The sequence below is a fragment of the Ostrea edulis genome, chromosome 5, assembly GCF_947568905.1.
Source record: "Ostrea edulis chromosome 5, xbOstEdul1.1, whole genome shotgun sequence".
Taxonomy (NCBI): domain Eukaryota; kingdom Metazoa; phylum Mollusca; class Bivalvia; order Ostreida; family Ostreidae; genus Ostrea; species Ostrea edulis.
In genome coordinates this window covers 61,254,713-61,275,036 of record NC_079168.1, presented here as the reverse complement: position 1 = coordinate 61,275,036, position 20,324 = coordinate 61,254,713, and the positions used below count along the sequence as shown (strand labels likewise).

Here is a 20,324-nt window from a genome sequence, read left to right as displayed (position 1 = left end):
ATGATGTAGAGCAGGAAAGCCTCTAACAAATTTATAAATTTCATGATCCTCAGGTTAAGGGTTTTGACCCCAGGTCGGGGCCAAACTTAATTGATAGTCTTGATATGTAAAACATTTAATTAACTGTCTTTAAGTAGTGCTATTGATACTAAATTGAAACTAAATGGATATTTAAAAGGAGTAGGTAGTCCTTTACCAAAATTGTAAATTGCATAATCCTAGGGATAAGGGTTTGGTTTCATGGTGGTGTCAAAATTATATTAATGATTTGAAGGACTTATATTATGTAAAGCCTTTCATCAGGGTATGCTCTTTTGAGGTCATTAAAGTTTTAAGAACACATCTTGTTATACTGTTGCTGAACATTAGATTTCAGCTTAGATATTCAAAACAGCAATTTTTTTGCTAGATTTCTTAGCCCTTCGGAGTAGTGATACTTTTCATTAGTACTCAGGTGACCGATAAGGCCAAGGGCCTCTTTTTCTAATGAAGGGCTATGACCCCTTCAAAGGGGAGATAATCACAAAAAATATTGTGGGATCATTTAAAAATCTTCTCAAGAACTACTGAGCCAGAAAAGCTGAAATTTACATGAAAGCTTACTGACAAGTGTAGATTTAAGTTTGTAAAAATCATGACCCTTGAGGTTAGGGTGGGGCCACGATAGGAGGTCAAAGTTTTATATGTGAAGGGAACCAAACTAAATGGCACAAATCATCCTTAGATGAAATTTGTTCATATGAAAGGCTATTCCTGTCTACAAGGGCATATGCTATTTAATGAATTTAATAGTCAAGTTTGATAATTAAGTTTATAGGTAATGAATTTTTAGTGTTCAGGTGAGCGATGTGGCCCATAGGCCTCTTGTTGTTTTTCATTGGCTGTCTTCAGGTTGCAGATTTATAAGTAAAGTATATATAGTACTCATAGTAGTTATATATGTATTTAATTCTGGGAAAACTCAGCTCATTTCTATTCTACACACTAGCAATGATAATCAATGCAATATTTTCAGGATAAGAGTTGCTCTGATGTAGAACTACTTAGTACCAGTAGTCCTTTCAAATTCATTATAGTATGGGTACAAAGTGTAAAAAGTGATACATGTAAAAATTAAATAATATTGGGCAACTCAGAAATTGCAAATTGGGATAGGTATAGGTATGAGATCAAGTTCATTTTCTTGAAGTCTTTTCATATACAGTTTGTTTATTGTGATCAAAGATAAGCAATTCAAGTTAAGAATCTCAGAATCAAAATCCCCTACACAGTAGTACATGTTGCATGGAACAGCTAGGTGGGAGAACTGACTTTTGCATGCTTTAATGGTTTCAAATCTTCGGTGGACAAATACATTGCATGCCTATACTTCCAAATATTTTACATATAAGGACAGTAGTGTCTTGTCAAACTTTACTCTGAAAGAAATTCTAATCATTTAAAATTGTTATCCGTTAGTCTTCTTGACTAGTTAACACGACTGAGCAGTCCATGAATCTAAAGTGGACAACACCTGCAATAGTGTAACAGACTGTTGTTGGAAATGAAATCAATGAAAATTGCATGCATTATCTGCCTGATACTGACAAATGATCAATTACAGCATTGCAGCATTAATGTATGAGTTGATGTATGAGTGATCTCTTGAGATAAAGCATGTGATGAAATTATTACGGACATGATCCACATCTGACCTTTGTTTCAAGTGAGCAGTTTGCTCTTGAGGTAGAAATGAATTATGTGGCAAGTGCCAGACATGTCATGAATACATGATGTAAGTAATTAAGTGATGTCACGGGCAGTTGTTTATTAAACATGTGAGGTGTATAAATATATCAACCACAAAATATAGATTCATAAATATGAAACAAATTGTGTGATTATAAATATCTTATAGTATAGAAAGTAAATATCTTGCTTTCTTGGGTTGAAAAAGCATGGTAAATATTTGAAAATGATATGGGTTTACTGCGATCGATTCATACTCCCTGTCGAAGCCTAAGGTAAAGTGTGTAAAATTTTAAATCATGTGACTATTTGTGCGGGAATCTACTGGCCAGGGGTGAGACAAAGAACGCACGTCCAGCTTGTGTTTATTCTACAGTCATATAAAACACACATCCCTTTTTGGGGCCTGTGAATTGAGGAAATATCGTAGTTCATGTGTACAATCGCATTTAACTTCACAAGAAATTTTGGTGGAAATAATGCATGTTTTTAATAAAGCATGCACAAGAATTTGTATACAATGCAGCATTTTTAGGTCACTTGAGTAAACTCAGGTGACCTATTGCAATTGGTTGTCGTCCGTCGTGTGTCATCCGTCATGCGTTAACAATTGAACAATTTTTAATTTCTTCTTAAAAACTGCCTTTCCAATTCTTTTCAAATTTGGTATGAAGCGTCATCGGGACAAGGGGGACATAAATTGTAAATTTCAGGACTCCAGCACCCCTAGGGTCGGGGCAAAAACTGCCCAAAATTTACCAATTTTCAAAAATCTTCTCAAGAACCACGCATGTGTAAGAAAAACTAAATACATAAATAGTGATGTAGAGCAGGAAGGCCTCTACCAAAATTGTAAATTTGATGATCCTAGGGGTAGGGATTTTGGTATAAGGGTGGGGCCACAATGGTTAATTATTAAATGTGTGAACAATAGACATTTTTAACTTCTTCTTGATAACTACCTTTGAGAGCAGTGAAGTTTTAAGAACACATTTTGTTTTATGCTGTTGCTGAACATTAGAATTTAGCTTAGATATTCAGAACAAGAATTTTTTTCTAGATTTCATAGCCCGTGGAAATAGTGATACTTTTTCACTAGCATTCAAGTGACCGATAAGTCCTGTAGGAGTAGTGATACTTTTTCACTAGTATTCAGGTGACCGATAAGACCTGTGGGCCTCTTGTTTTTAAAGAAAAAGGTAAACTTGTCCTTGTACATACTACATAGCAGTAATATTTACTGAATATTTTCAGGGAAATAATGTTAATTTCAGTAAAGCATGAGATTTTGTAGCAATAAAATTTTAACAGACTCGATATTTTCTTTGTTTAAACTTCATAACAATTTATACTAATTAGTCGATGTTATAAGAATTGAACGAGTCTTCAAAGTGTTGTAATCAAAATGCCACCAAAACTGCGAAAAATGACGTACCAAGATGTGATATAACGACACTCTATTTAATTATAAACATACAAAAATTAATGTAATTATAATCCAAGCCAATAATTTAATTGGTACTAAATGAAGAATTCAAACATAACCCTTGGAAATTTAATCACATTAGATGGGTAGTTACATCAGTCGTTTCCTGCAAAAGGAATGTTAAAACTTTTAAAAAAGTAATTGCATATTCTCAGACCCATGAAAATTGTGTAGCATGCAGAAAGCCATGGAGAGAAAGATCTGATAAAGCAAGTGTACACAACATGTGCTATAGTCATGCACCGTATCATAATCATGGCAGTTTTAAAAATTACACAATCATGATGAATTTTTTAGAATTGGCTGTTTCATAATAATTAGTTACAGTATGTAAGCATAAATTTTCTACTATTTTACGCTTTTAAATAGGTACGTAAAGATCTTTCTCTCGCAAATGACGTGTGCGCAGTTGCGTATGAGTATACAGGCTGCTATGCACCTGATGATGATGAATTTGAATTGGCTGTTTCAGGATGTAAGCATATTTTACACTTTTAAATAGGGTAACAATGCGAAAAAGCACACATTGCATGGACTATAACATACTGAGTCAAAAACCTTAAGTGGTATATACTTCTCATTAAAAAAAAAAAATTGAAAAGTGCATATTATACTAGGTTAAATACGAGTGTAATTAAGAATTAAGTACAATGATGCATCATTCCAATTGTATATTTTTTCTTTAATGGTAAAACTTTAATGGTACAACTTAGATCCTCAATAATGTCATTGTAACAGTCAGTATTTATGATTTTCCAAAGTACGGAAACCTATTTTAATCATATTTCTAAATTCATGTGACTATATTTGAGATTCTGTGAACTTATGCCCCCTTTCAAAGAAGAAGGAGGGGGTGGTGGTATTGCTTTGCACTTGTCGGTTAAATTGGTAGACCATATGTCCACTCAATATCTTGAGAACCATTCACTTGATCGTTTATATTTCATGTGTTGGTTGGTTAGGAGTAGAATAGGACCCCTTTTGATTTTCAGGTCAAAAGGTGAAGAGTCAGTCCACTCTGGATGTACTGGCCCCCGTCCATATAATGAATATAAACAAATCGTCTATGTGTATGCCTGGAATTTTATTATTAAGTCAATGATTGGCATCATGTGACTTCCTCAACTCATACAACAGTAATAAAACAAAACAATAATTGTAAACAGTGAATTGATACTGACAACACATATGATCATGTATAATAATAATTCAAACTATCCCAAAACTGATTTCAATACAGAAAATTGCTGTTTATAGCACAGACTGCAGCAAACAAATAGTACTCTGATATAAATTACAATAAATATAAAGAGCATCTGTAGTGCACAACAAAACAGTTATTGCCCCTGAAGTTACAAAAAGTTTGAGTGCAACTAGTTTTCACCTTATGAGCAAAAATAATCTACACATGGTCTTATTATATGCCATATATACTATCATTGAATTATATTGCACAATACTGTAATTCTGTAAACATAGTTTGTATAAATATTCGGGACATGAACTATATACGTACACATGTGTTTACTCAGAGAACATACTTTAACACTGTATCAATTCAAATAATACACGTTTTCAAACAAACGTAAGGAATGTGCTAGTGTTCATCATTGTCTTACCGAATAAGTAGTTTCTCTAGGAAATGGCAGTTCAGTACAATGTCCAGCGAAACAGGAACATGCCCACATTCTTCCCAGCGAGCTTGTGCATACACAAAAAATATATGTGCCCTTAAAACTATGATGTAACACGCGATAACGTGTACAAATTGACACAAAAATTTAAATGTCTAAATTGGCTGCTACACTGGACATAGGAATATACTGTCCGCTTAAACGCAAGCACTTTCATTTCATAATCCTCAGGCGTTTCATTTTTGAAATTAAGTTTGAAATGGCCTGACATCATAAAGGTGTCCTAACATTTCACGTACATAACGATGTCATAAACGTTAAGCTTATTGTGACATCATAGATAATAACAGTAAACATATCTCACCGTAAGCTATTGAAAGCCGGTTTTAAAGTCTTTCTTTTTCTTGTAGGGAAATAGTATTTTCTGTATAAAAGTTTATAAAATGGAAATGCACTGAATTATCCGTGGCCACACACTTTAAATAGCTATATTCAGGTGCTGAAACATGTTGTTTATGAACTCGTATACAGTCCCTGAAACATTCTACTTTAACATTTTTCCGTTCGCTCACCGTTCACAAAGCGTTCAGCGTGTGCTCACCGTTCGTTCGTCGTTCAATCTTTTCATTGTCATTCAGAACACCAAAGTGAAAGGACCAATCTTGATAGCAAGGCGAAAATGGAAATTGAACATGTGCGTAAAAGTGGAAGGAGACTTTCTTACTATATCAGAAATTAAATTTTGAAGTACAAAATGTCAGGATTATCCTGACATTTTGTCATTTTGTCATAAACAACATGTTTCAGCAATCGATGACTCCCAGTTTGGTTTTGTCCCTGGTAGAGGTACAACTGACGCAATATTTGTTGTTCGACAGCTGCAGGAAAAATATCTCGCAGTAAACAAACGGCTCTATATTGCGTTCATGGAACTCAAAAAGGCATTTGACCGTGTCCCTCGGAAGGTGATTTGGTGGGCACTGCGAAAACTTGGTGTGGAAGAGTGGGTTGTGCGTCTGGTGCAGGGGATGTATGCAAATGCCCGTAGCTGTGTTCGCGTTGGTGATGGCTACAGTAAGGAGTTTGCTGTGAGGGTCGGAGTCCATCAGGGGTCAGTACTCAGCCCTATACTTTTCATCATCGTACTCGAGGCTCTTTCACGCTAATTTTGCACCAGTGTTCCCTGGGAGGATCTGTATGCAGATGACCTGGTTATCATTACTGACTTGTTGGATGAATGTGTCAAGAGGCTTCTGACTTGGAAAGAAGCTATGGAAAGGAAAGGACTGAGAGTGAATGCAGGCAAAACCAAGATCATGATCTGCGGTACAGGTCTTGACCTACTTCAGGACTCGGGCAGCTTCCCATGTGCTGTCTGTCGTACAGGTGTAGGCAGCAATAGTATTTTCTGCAATGGCTGCAAGCACTGGGTGTACAAGAAATGCAGTGGGCTCGTGCGCCTGTCTGTGGACCCTGACTTCAGATGTTCAAGATGCAGAGGAACTGCTAGCCCTCTTGATGGTAGGCCGCAGAGTGATATCCAAGTTGGTCTGGACAAGTTGGAGGTTGTAGGCTCCTTCTGCTACCTTGGAAACATGCTTTCCGCAGCTGGTGGCTGTGACCTTACAGCCACTACACGTGTGAAGACTGCTTGGAAAAAGTTCAGGGAGCTGCTACCAGTCCTGACATCACGCCACCTGTCACATAAGATCCATGGTCGAGTGTATAACACCTGTGTACGGAGCGCTATGCTCCATGCCAGTGAGACCTGGGCACTGACCAAGCCAAATATTCATCGTCTACTACGCAATGACAGGGCCATGAAAAGACAGATCTGTAACATCAAGCCTGAAGATATGGCCACTGTAAGTTCAACTGAATTGCTGGGGCGGCTTGGCATCGGCGACCTCGACCTCATCTTAAGGGAAAGGAGACTCCGCTGGTATGGCCACGTTGTCAGATCCAGCAGTGCAGTCAAGTGCGCTTTAAATTTACAAGTTCCTGGGAGACATAGAGTTGGTCGGCCAATGCTGTCTTGGAGAGAGCTGACGGAGAAAGATCGTAGAGAATGGAAGCTCTCTACTGCCGACCCTCAAGACTGGAAAGAGTGGAGATCTGAGGTGAGATCTGCCATGCGTGCAGCCAGCCAGATACCTGGAAGGGGGCCCACTAGTGTGGATACTGCACGGAAATAAAAAGGAACCAACAACAACAACATCCACTGTGAATGCTGAAAGATTCATTGATGAGAGACGATTATAAGAGCTTGTTGTTATGAATTTAACCAAGTACAAAAAATAAGGCAGTTTCAGGTAATGAAAACCTCTTCCCCTGTGTTCACGATTTAGCATTTACAAGTTTGGGCACAAATTATTATAATTATTTTGCATTGCTTGACAAGAGTTTTAAACAAGTCACCACTCTACTTTGAAAAATAAAAAAAAACAAATGATGCTACATAATGTACATTGTACCGTAGTACCGTATGTATGTGTCAGAATGTCAAATTGATATAGCTATTTTTACGCCTATATTTATGTAAGACATTGTCATTATACTGATATTTACTACTCTTGCCAAATTTGAAACTTTTGTAACATTTGTCCTCAATGCAAAGATGTATTATTAATTGTTTATCTTGTACGTTTCTGCATCAGCCTTTAAACATTCTACAGGTAGTTCAGTATAATAAACAGTTTTATCTACATCAAATATATACAAATATTGCACGATCTAACTACAATCTATTGTCAAATCAATAATAAGAATAGTAAGTTTTGTATTTACAAGTGCATAAATTCTAGGATTATATTTCGGGTTGATGTAGCTGCGACAAATGAATGACACAAAATGTAAGTAGGAATATTTAATACTATTAGGAGTGTTGAGGTGTTGACACAGGGTATACCGTCCATATTGTTTGTTTACTGCATCTATATTGACTCCTTTCGGGGGCGTTTGTTAATTACAGGTAACCCAAACGATCGAGCTCATACATGAACACCTGTTAATTCTGGATGTCACTACACATGCATGTAGACTATAGTGTTTTCCTTTTCACATGCATTGTTTTTATATTATACCCATGCATTAAATGTATTTGTTCATGTAATGGTATACACAATGTACATTCGAAATTTGCTTTTGTTTGTGTGTGACTGTTGCGTGTATTAATGTACAATTTGCGATAATTTCATGAAATATATACATGTATACTCGGTACTTGTACAAAAACATATTACATTGAATATATCCAGAACTGTGAAATATACTGTATCATGATTCCGGATTATTTCATTTTTTATTAATTGATGAAATATACATGTACATGTATTTTATTACTTGATTATGAAATAAGTAAAATCCCAGGGGAAAATCCGAAACATTCCGAGTAAATAAATCATTTTGTGTTCAGCGTGTGCTCCGTGTTCATTCACCGTTCACTTTGCACTCTGTGTTCGTTCACCGTTCACCAAATTGCGTTCACCGTTCGCTCTGCGTTTGTTCACCATTTACTCTGCGTTCGTTCACCGATTGCTCACTGCGCGTTCACCGTTTGCTCACCCTTTCACTCACCGTGCGTTCACCGTTCAAGTGGGAAAGAAGAATGTTTCAGGGACCGTATGAGTTCGCAGAGTAGACAATGTTTCACCGATATAATGTTTTCCACAGCCAGTACATGTTATTACATAAATTATATTTTTTGTGGAACAACTTTTCTGATCAAAATTTGTCTGTTTGTCTATAGACGGCGTAGGTGTTGTTGTTAACATTTTACATTTTCATCTTCTTCTCCAGAACCACTAGGTCAGTTTCAACCAAACTTGGCCAAAAGCATCCTTGGGTGAAGGGCTTTCAAGTTTGTTCAAATAAAGGGCCATGCTCCCTTCAAAGGGGGGCATTATAATCACAAAAATGCAAAATTAGGGTAGGGTCATTTAAAAATCTTCTTAAAGCTGACATGAATTAATAAATACGTACACCTTTCTCATCTTATCCGCCATATTTCTTTCAGGTAGCCTAATTTACTCTACCCGTATATACCCCAAATGTGATTGTCACACCTGAGTGATTTTTCTAGGTGGACTCGACCAGTGCACATCTCCGATAGTAATATATAGGGAATGAGAAACAAATAAAATAACATTTTAAAACATTATGCTTTGCTCAAAATTACAAAATATTGATTGCAACATTCTAGAAGTTTAGATAAGTTAGACAAAAATGCAAAAAAAAAAAAAAAAGAAGCTTTTCTTGCATATTTGTAAGTGCATGCAAGTATTTGCGTTTTCTAATAAAATAAATGCGGATAAATCATTTGTCAATTACATACTGATAGAATGGAATAGGCAAAGAGCATAAAATATATTATTTATATCAATTCTTGCAAAATAAAGGTGCATGCCATATGCATAATATGCAATGCACAAGGTATAATCGCCAAAAAAAGTATCAAATACGGGCGTCTATTCAACAGGTATCGGAGATGTGCACTTACCGAAAATATTAGATTCTCTTTATTCTGATAAATCCACGAAACAAAATGATAAACTCCATTTGTATCTCGTTAGAACTTTACAACACGTTCTCATTCCATTATACAGACTGCGACACACTTCACCCGTGCCAAACAGTGTGTCTTCAATCAGGGGAGATGTCAGAGTCGAAAATTTTTCCTGTATTGAATGCTTGTCTGGTCGAGGCTTTGCAGTTTATAGAAATGGGGAATCTAATATCTGGTTGGATATATTGCGTGCACAATTCAAAATTTCTCGATGATCATATACAAACTTGGATATACAAATAAGGGAATAATGATCGAAAATATACATCTGTGTGCAAATGCGTGTATTACATTTGCAATCCATAATAAACAGTTCATTACACAAAGACACATATGAAAGGAAATTTATAAACGAAAATATAGTTTTGTTGTCTCTTTTGGAACCACATAATTATTTACGGTCTCTGTGTGTCCATATTCATTGAGAGAGAGAGAAAGAGAGAGAGAGAGAGAGAGAGACCTACTTTGATTTATAATATATCATTTCACAGAAGGAAATAAAATTGATCACTTATATAAATGTAAGCTTTCAAGCATTAAAAATGTCCACCTATTTAAAAATTTGTGATTGACAATATATTGGAAACTTACAGGAGTTGATGCTTATAATTGAATTCATTACAAATTTTAAAAAAAAATTAGTTTGAACTGTGCATGTAGAAAATACTGACTTTGTATGTTAGAATAACGGGAAAAAAGTAAATTGTCAAAAAAAGTGGGGAAAGCAGACCAGCCTTCCTGCCCACCCCAACCCCCTGTTTTCGTGCCTGAAACAACATATCAATTCGTGTTGAAAGAAAGGTGCATATCTACATTTCATTAAATTCCAAAGGAGCTCGAATTTATGTGTTCCCCTATTACTTATTTTGTATGCAAGATTCGTTCCCAAATTTAGAATCATGCTTTCAGTCAGAGCAGAAATGAATTCATGTTGAAGTATATCTAGTTTGAATGCAAATGTTGGGTTCCTTCTTTTAATTTCATCAGACTCATTAGAAACCCCTCTCCCAAACTATGCAGCTTTGTTTTTATTGATATCTAAATCGGTATAAATGAATCCGGATATAAATTATATAACGTTTTTTCGTGATCATATAGATATTGATACTGATAATGAAAAAAGAAAATGTTTATACTCTTGCCTTCTGCATATCCTACTAATGCATTACAGTATATTGACATTGTATCATATCAAATAAAAGCTCAACACGAATTTTACTGATTTATGCATACTAACATCTTATCGAATACATTTGAATTTGAAATTTCTATGTACAGCGGTATGGCCATTGCGCCAGATCTACGAAATGAAAATATTTATGAATAAATTACACTCAAGCCTCAAAGTAATCATTATGGCATGTTACAGAAACGTTAAAACACACAAATGCTATAGTCCTGTAATGCATGCATGCGATTTTTCTGAATACATGTATTTATGTATTCATGAATGAAGTTCCTACGCTTGAAAATATCTTGGTCTTTATGCATTTTGTTTTGTGATTTTGGTTTACCATTCCTTACACTGTGTAAATGAAGGAAAACTTGGTAAAGGGTGCAATTCTACATGCACCATACAATTAGTATACATACATGTGTTGCAAAACAAAATGTACATGTAATAACCAGACATGTATCGTCATTTTTCATTGGGGGGGGGGGGGGGGGGGGGGGGGGGGGGGGGGGGTACAACAGGGGAAAAAATGGAAAATTGGATTCTTCAAAATTTCTTGCCATTCAAAATAATAATTAAAAAAGATGAACGCAAACAGCAATAAAATAAAACAATTCACCCAAACAAACCAAGATGTTTTGTCCGATGTTCAAAGTCCTAATGTGGGGTGAAGGGTTAAAGAGTCTTTTAATTTGACTACCTCAATAATTTCCCCCTACACTTCATTTTCTTCAGTCGTTGGGGGGTCGGATGGGGTGGTTAGAGTCCTCTACTATGAGTGCCTCATATCTTCATTTTCTTAATTGGTGGTGGTGTGTGTCTTCTACTATTATATCAGAACTTTCAAGCTGGGGTAAGTGGGGGAGGGGTTGTCACTCAATGTATCTTTTATTTGCATTACAAACGAACAAAAAATGGATATTGTTATTAAAGGTGGGTGACAGACACTCTTGTCCTCTCCCCTTGATGTTTGATAACGACGCATAATATGGTAAACTCGATTATTACATTTTGCATTAGTACAATTTGCGTCGAGTTCGACGCAGAATGTAATAACGCAAAATGGCATAGATATATAAGATCTATTGAGCGCCAAATTAGCATAAAATGAAGTAATTGAAAATAACATTATTTAAAAATATGTTTAATTTTTAATTAATGCGTGCTTTAATTAAATGAATCAAATAAATCTGTATTATCAATTAATGAGAGCAATATTGAGTTACTAGTGCTGTTCTCTTTTTATTGAATTAACGATATCATTTGTCTTAATAAGAGCACGATTATTACAAGATCATCGGTTCTCTCTCTCTCTCTCTCTCTCTCTCTCTCTCTCGTCGTTATCTCTCTCTCTCTCTCTCTCATCGTTATCTCTCTCTCTCTCTCTCTCTCTCTTTCGTCGTTATATCTCTCTCTCTCTCTCTCTCTCTCTCTCTCTCTCTCTCTCATCCCATACACTCGTACAGTGTTGTATATGCAAATTTATGTACCTAAATGATTTCCTGATTTATAAATCTGCAATACTCTGACCAGTAAATCATATGGTATAAGGATTCATGCACAATACAGGGTAAATATTATACTCTGATACTTCCCCTGATTGAAGATAGCTGATCGGCACGGGCTAAGTGTGTCGCAGTCTGTACAATGGACAATGTTGTTTACTGTTGGAATGCAAATGGAGTTTATCATTTTGTTTCATGGATTATGCAAATAAAGGGAGTTTTACTACTACTTAGAGTATTTTCGACAAGTGTACACGTACATCTGCGGTCCTTTACAGATATTACGAGTAGGCCCAGGTAAATAGTCGTCCGCATTCGATGCGTTTTCATGGCGAGCATACATGCCATTTTTATAAGTACAGTAGTCTTTTACTTGAAGTAATTGTGAATGGTATAGATTGTATACTCTTTGCTTATTCCATTTTATCAATAGATAAAAGATGAAATATTTCTCCGCATTTTTGTATAGTTTTGATATATTTACTGCAAATGTACGCACGTCCACGTAAAGTAAAGGCATTCTATATATATTTATCCAAATATATATATTTAGAATGATTTACTACTGTATGATATGTTTATTATAATTTTGAGCACTGCGTGGTGTTCCAAAACGTGATTTCATTTCTTGATGTCCTCTAAATTAGTATCGGAGATGTACGTGTTACCTGTCGAAGCTACCCGCACAGGTAAATCGAAGACACTGATGTGAAGTGATGCGTAGCAAAGCTCGTCCCCTTATATACCATGCGAACCTCGATACATATAACAATAGAAATTTCAACTAATATGGCGGATTAGCAGAGAAATATGGCGGACATATAGAATTATGCTATATTTATTACTTCATGTCAGCTTTAAGAACCACTGGGCCAAAGGAGCTGACATTTACATAAAGCTTCCTGACATAGTGCAGATTCAAGTTTGTTCAAATCATGGCCCCCGGGGGTAAGATGAGGCCACAATAGGGGATGAAAGTTTTATATAGAAATATATATAGGGAAAATCTTTTAAAATTTTTTCTCAAGAACTGCTGAGCCAGAAGAGCTGACATATTTACATGAAAGCTTCCTGACATACATAATTGTAGTGCAGATTCAAGTTTGTCAAAATCATGGCCCTCAGGGGTAGGTTGGGGCCACAATAGGGGATCAAAGTTTTACTTACAAATATAATGGGAAAATCTTTAAAAATCTTCTTCTCAAGAACTGCTGAGCCAAAAGAGCTGACATTTACATGAATGTTTCCTGACAAAGTGAAGATTCAAGTTTTTTAAATCATGGCCCCTGGGGTAGGTTGGGGCCAAGTAGGGGATGAAAGTTTTACATAGAAATATATAGGGGAAATCTTAAAAATCTTCTTCCCAAGAACTGCTGAGCCAAAAAAGTTGACATTTACTTGAAAGCTTTCTGACATAGTGCAGATTGAAGCTTGTAAAAATCATGGCCTCCAGGGGTAAGTTGGGCCACAATAGGGACTAAGGTTTTAAGGTTTTACATGCAAATATATATGGAAAGTCTTCAGATAAGGGCCAAGGTGACTCAGGTGAGTGATGTGGCCCATGGGCCTTTTGTTTATGAATTTCAACCCCAAGGCAGGGGTACCTCTAATAAATGCAATTATGAATTGCTCATAAGGTTATAATTAACCTATCAAAATATCAACAAAAATCTCTGGCGCAGAACTCTTTGAATGACTTCAAAGCCAAAATGCATGCAAAAAAAGTCCAACTTTGAGGGTTAATTTCAACCTTGCATGTAGATAATAAATTGTAGGTTCGAAATGAAAATATGAAAAATTCATATCTGTATGACAGAAAATAATTAAAGAAACTAGTGATGAAACGATTGTTGCCAACAATCGATTGTCAATCGTTTTTGGCTCTTCAATTCTGATTATCGATTTTATTTTTCATAATCGATTGTCACACGTACACTAATTGATAACTAATACGAGATTCTTCTGACTGTTAACCCCGCTTTTATATCGTGACATGAAGAGTCAGATTGGACTCCGCTATATTGTCGCCGCTTTGCCTACCTTTTACAGCTTTATTACGCGTGTTTACGTTTCAAAACTCGAAGATTAAGTTATCAGATGATTATTCTTCATGCCCTTGCAGAAAAAAGGTACATTTTGGGTACCTTTGTTGGGTACATTTTGGATACATTACAGGTACAATTTGGGTACACTTTGGGTACTTTACGGGTACACTTTAGGTACACCTGAAAGTACCCGGAGTGTACCCAAAAGGTACCTGGAATGTACCTAAAGTGTACCTAAAAGTATACCCTTTTTGGAACCGGACTTTGAAAATATTTCTACCTGCAGACGGGTACTTTTTCGGGTACATTGTTCTTTCCCATGCAACTGTCTAAGTTAAAAATTTTCAGGGTACCTTATTATTTCCAACTTTCCAAGTATCAATTTTTAGGGTACCATCTGGGTACAATGACTAACACGATAATATTGGCATGTAAAAAGCTCTAACACTGTCAAAAGAAGCTTAAGACGCGTCCTTGCCATTTGATTTCTTTGCACATGACATCAGCACACAAATACACAAAATATCAATTGGTATCAAATTAGTCATGATTAACTTGAAGAATTCCCATCCGATAGTTGAATCCTATCTATATCCGTGAAATAAAGTTGTAAACGGTAGGCAAAGCAGCTACATTAGCTGAATTCCCACTTTTCAATATGGAGTCCGCTCTGAATCTCCCCGCATGTCCCGATATAAAAGCGGGGTTAACAGTCAGATATCGGATTAGTTGATAACTTGATATATATGTATGTTTATCCCAATCCAGAGAAACCCAAGTCAAACGTCTGGATTTTTTTCTTAAAAGTAAAGCCAAACTGAGTTTGTGGCTAGAGAAAACACATTTTCTTTCTCGTTAAGCCTAATAGGCTAATACGGTATCTAGATGTGTGTATAATGCACATATCCCGGCATAAAACTAAAAAGAAATAACCCCAAAAATTAAAAAAACATTTATTAACTACATGTACATGTAAATACCTATTATTTCGATCATTGATCGATACAGTTCTTCCGATTATGTCCGATTATCGATTATGAAATTTTTCCGATTATTCAATATTAAAAGAAACCTGATGTAATAATGGGACTTTTACAGAGAATTCTTTTCTCCTATAGGTCAGCTTTCTTTGTTACTCTGAATTAATCCTTTAGTTAGCATAATGGTACCTACAGTCAACTCCCTATAGAAAGAAAGTTTTCAAAGCTATGATTGAAAGAGAGGATATCTATATTGTGTGTTTTGATATTTGGTTTATCCAACAAGTTGGTGTATTTATTTGCAAGGCTTTCATGCTTACATTATATATCAATGAGGGCAATATCATTTTAATTTTGCTATAAAAGAAATTCTAAATAAAGACAAAATAAGAAGTTATACGCTTTATTTCATGCATCGATGTGTATAAACACAAACTATGTCATCCAAGCGGGGACAGTGTTAAAATTAGTTTGGACCGAAAGTGCTTTATCAAACGGGCATGTGATAAAGCTAATGCTTTATTTCACTTGCAATATTCACCACATGTGTGAGATAAACAGTGATATCTTCATAGTTTTAGTAACAAATATAATATCACGAGTACAGAAATTTGCTTACAAATGTCCTTTAAATGGAATCTGCTCAACATTTTATGGTCTTCCTCAATTACAGAAACAATAAAATAATGAAACAAGTGTGCTAGTATCTAGATGAGGTATGTTGTTGAGTGCAGTTAAATTTTTCTAATCTGACAATCTAATCTGAAGTCAAGTGTTAGGTCTGCCATGCATGCAGCAAGCCATGCATGCAGTAAGCCATGCATGCAGTTACCTGGAAGAGAGCCCACTGCTGTGGAAGATGCACCTAATCCTGCACATTAATCAAAATGCCGATGATGATGATGATGATGACACCTTTGCAATTTGTTTGATAATCCATGTACTTCCAGTCCTGATTTTTATTATGCCCCCCTTTGAAAAAGAGGGGGCATATTGATTTGCAACTGTCGGTCGGTCAGTCTGTAGACCACATGTTGTCCGCTCAATATCTTGAGAACCATTCACTTGATGATAATGATATTTCATATGTGGGTTGGTTATGAGTGGAAGATGACCCCTATTGTTTTTCAGGTCAAAAGGTCAAGGATCAATCTACTCTGGACATAGGAACATAATTTAATGTCCGCTCAATATCTCGAGAACCCTTTGCTTGAAAGAGATCAAACTTGGCACACTGGTACATTCTAAGGAGTAAATGACCCCTATTGATTTTGAGGTCATATGGTCAAGGGTCAAACTGGGCATAGGAATATACTGACCATTCAATGTCTTGAGAACCCTGTGCTTGACAGACATCAAACTTGGTACACTAGTACGTCTTCAGGAGAAGATGACCCCTATTGATTTTGAGGTCACATGGTCAAAGGTCAAGGGTCACACTGGACATAGGAATATATTGTCCATTCAATATCTTGAGAACCCTTTGCCTGACAGACATCAAACTTGTTACACTGGTACGTCTTCAGGAGAAGTTGACCCCTATTGATTTTGAGGTCACATGGTCAAAGGTCAAGGGTCAAACTGGACATAGGAATATACTGTCCGTTCAATATATTGAGAACCCTTTTCTTGACAGACATCAAACTTGGCACACTGATACGTCTTCAGGAGAAGATGACCCCTATTGATTATGAGGTCACATGGTCAAAGGTCAAGGGTCAAACTGGACATAGGAATATATTGTCCATTCAATATCTTGAAAACCCTTCGCTTGACAGACATCAAACTTGGTACACTAGTACGTCTTCAGGAGAAGATGACCCCTATTGATTTTGAGGTCACATGGTCAAAGATCAAGGGTCAAACTGGACATAGGAATGTAATGTCTGCTCAATATCTTGAGAACCCTTTTCTTGACAGACATCAAACTTAGTACACTGGTAGATCTGCAGGAGAAGATGACTCTTATTAATTTTGAGGTCACATGGTCAAAGGTCAAACTAGACATGGGAATATACTGTCTGCTCAGTATCTTGAGAACCCTCTTTTTGACAGACATCAAACTTGGTACACTGATATGTCTTCAGGAGAAGATGACCCCTAATGATTTTGAGGTCACAAGAGCAAGGGTCAAACTGGGCATAGGAATATACTGTCCGTTCAATATCTTGAGAACCCTTTGCTTGACAGACATCAAACTTGGTACACTGGTACATCTTCAGGAGAAGATGATCCCTATTGATTTTGAGGTCACATGTTTAAAGGTCAAGGGTCAACCTGGACATTGGAATATACTGTCTGCTCAATATCTTCAGAACCCTTTGCTCGACAGACATCAAACTTTAAATAGTACACTGGTGTATATTCAGGAGAAGATGACTCCTATTGATTTTGAGGTCACATGATCAAAGGTCAAGGGTCAAACTGGACATAGTAATATACTGTCCACTCAATATCTTGATAACCCTTTTACTTGACAGACATCAAACTTAGTACATTGGTACATCTTCAGGAGAGGATGACCCATATTGATTTTGACGTCAAAAGTCAATAGTTGAACTGGACATAGTAATATATTGTCTCCTATATTTTAAGAATTATTTGCTTGATTGACACGTACCAAACTTGGTACACTGGTACAGCATAAGGAGTAGATGACCCCTATTGAATTTTAGGTCACATGGTCAATTCACTCTTGACATAGGAAGATATTGTCTGCTCAATATTTTGAATTGATGATAATACTATCAATTAAATGAGGTGTGTGTATAACCCTTTTCAATTTTGCACCATGGGGGGCATATGTGTTTTACAAACATCTCTTGTTCCAAATCCCCTTTGTCCATATTATTTTCACCATTTAATAATCCAACACCCTGTCTAATTCAACACAGAATTGGCCACCATGAGGTTGTCAGATTATACAGGTTTCACTGTATGTTCTATTACAGGAAAATTCACATCTTTGCATTCATTTATGTCTTTGTATCAATGCCCGAAGAGAGTTCCCATTCTTTGTGATATACCTTGCCATGTGGTTGACTCAATATAATTTGGATAAACCTTAATATTTCATCAAATTTGAATTACATATATGTACATTTTGATAAAACTAATACATCAATTAGAATAATGTAAAAGCCTTGCACAAATAACTGCTTGATGGGATTCACTGTTATGTAAATTGCATTATTATTGGAAAACTAGTTACAGCAAACTTCGCTGAAAGTGTTTTAATACAACTGTTGTTATAAAGCAAAACTAGAACTTCAATCAAAATTACTCCATTATAATCAAATCAACATCATTCTCACTATAACTAAACTTTATAACTTCACTTTGACCGTACAACTTCATTAAGGGACTTAATTACTATAATCAAACCAACTTCATTATAACCAAAATGACTTCAAGATAATCAAAATAGATTCACAAAATGACTTCACTATAACCAAAATGACTTCACTATTATAACCAAAATGACTTCACTATATCGGTAACCAAAATGACTTCACTATTATAACCAAAATGACTTCACTATAACCAAAATGACTTCACTATTATAACCAAAATGACTTCACTATACTGGTAACCAAAATGACTTCATTATTATAACCAAAATGACTTCACGATAAACAAAACAAATTCACAAAATGACATCACTATAACCAAAATTACTTCCTGATAAACAAAACAAATTCACAGAATGACTTCAATATGGACAAAACAACTTCATTATAAACAAAACAAATTCACTAAATGACTTCACTATGATTAGAATAATTTCACTGTAAACAAAATGACAAAACTTAATGACTTAAGTCAATTTACTATAACTAAAATAACTTCACTTATTTGTCTTTTTACTAAAACAAGTTCACTATAACCAACACAACTTTCCGAAATGACTTCACTATAATATATCTTCACCATAACTAATGTGACGTCATTGTAACCAAACAACTTCACTATAACCAAACAACTTACTATACCAATACAATTAACTTCTATATATCGCTATATATAATTTGAACAACTTCACTAAATGAAACCTCAGAAGATAATGCATTTTGGACACCATCGATGGTAATGTAGGTTTTGAGGAAAGAGGATGAAATCCAAAATGACTTGACAATAGCCAGAATATAACACCGCAATGATTCACTTTAGCTGAAATATTTTTTTTAATAATCAATGTGACTTTACTAGCCAGTAAACAACTTCAGAATAACCAACATTACTTCTTTAGCATAATTAGAATGACTTCACATTAACTGTACAAAATGATGCACCAAAACTACAGCACTTTAGAGAACAACTTTGCAAAGATCCCAATTACTAATTGACTGTGAGCAAAGTGACTTAGCAGTAACCAGTTTTATTCCTGTATAATTTATACTTCATGAGAAGCACTACTAGGTGTGTCCAGGGGTCCGTGTTTGCTCAACTATCTACGTGTATTTTGTATTGCTTATAGGAGTTATGAGATTGATCACTGTTCGTTATATTCGCCTTTCACTACTTTGTAAGTACATGTACCTAGTATCTACCATACCTGCTACTGTGCTTGTGTCAGTGAGCTTAAATTGTTTATGTTTTAAAACACACATGCGTTTTAAAACGCACATGCATGGAGTCATTTTTAAATATGTTCTGATCAGTAAATTGCTGACAGATAAAGGATTTCTCTCTCTTTTTTTGATTAGATTCAGTTTAGGATGAACAGTAATTAAAAGTATTTAAAAAATACATTGTTGATTGACTTGCAATGAATTCTTAATGATAATGATTTGTGTTTTTTTATGTTTCAGTGTCCTACAGTTCAAATGATTGGATAGCTGGGCCTGTGGTGGTGGCGATAATTGTATTTTTCCTGTTAGTCATATTAGCACTGTTTCTCATCAAGAAATACAAAGGAAGGTATGTAAGGTTGTTGATGATGAAAGTGTGGATTAATTCATACCTCGCCCATATTCTGGAACTTCATGTCCTGTTGTTTAAATCGAGTCGAGGAGTTATAGTGATGGTCATATCTGTCGTTTATCCTTCCTTTCTGTTTTGCTATAAGATCTATAAAAGATACATTCATCTAACTTCACACACAAATAAAGTTTGGTGATAGTGTAGCAACAGTCCTGAATGATTTTTATGGTGACCTTCTGTATGATTTTTACCGTGACCTTCTGTATGATTTTTACCGTGACCTTC

At 35.6% G+C, this 20,324-nt stretch overlaps 1 protein-coding gene across 16 annotated transcripts in view; it reads left to right on the top strand.

Moving 5' to 3' along the window:
- LOC125652380 (uncharacterized) overlaps nt 1–20,324 on the top strand; it is a 74,977-nt gene that overhangs the window by 32,073 nt on the left and 22,580 nt on the right. For all 16 annotated transcript variants that reach the window (XR_008802954.1, XM_056165033.1, XM_048881568.2 and 13 more), the window contains one exon: nt 19,928–20,036. Coding sequence is in view for 15 of the 16 variants with exons in the window: in XM_056165033.1 (XP_056021008.1) it covers nt 19,928–20,036 (109 nt within the window). In the remaining variant the exon portion in view is untranslated. The remainder of the gene's footprint in view (nt 1–19,927; nt 20,037–20,324) is intronic.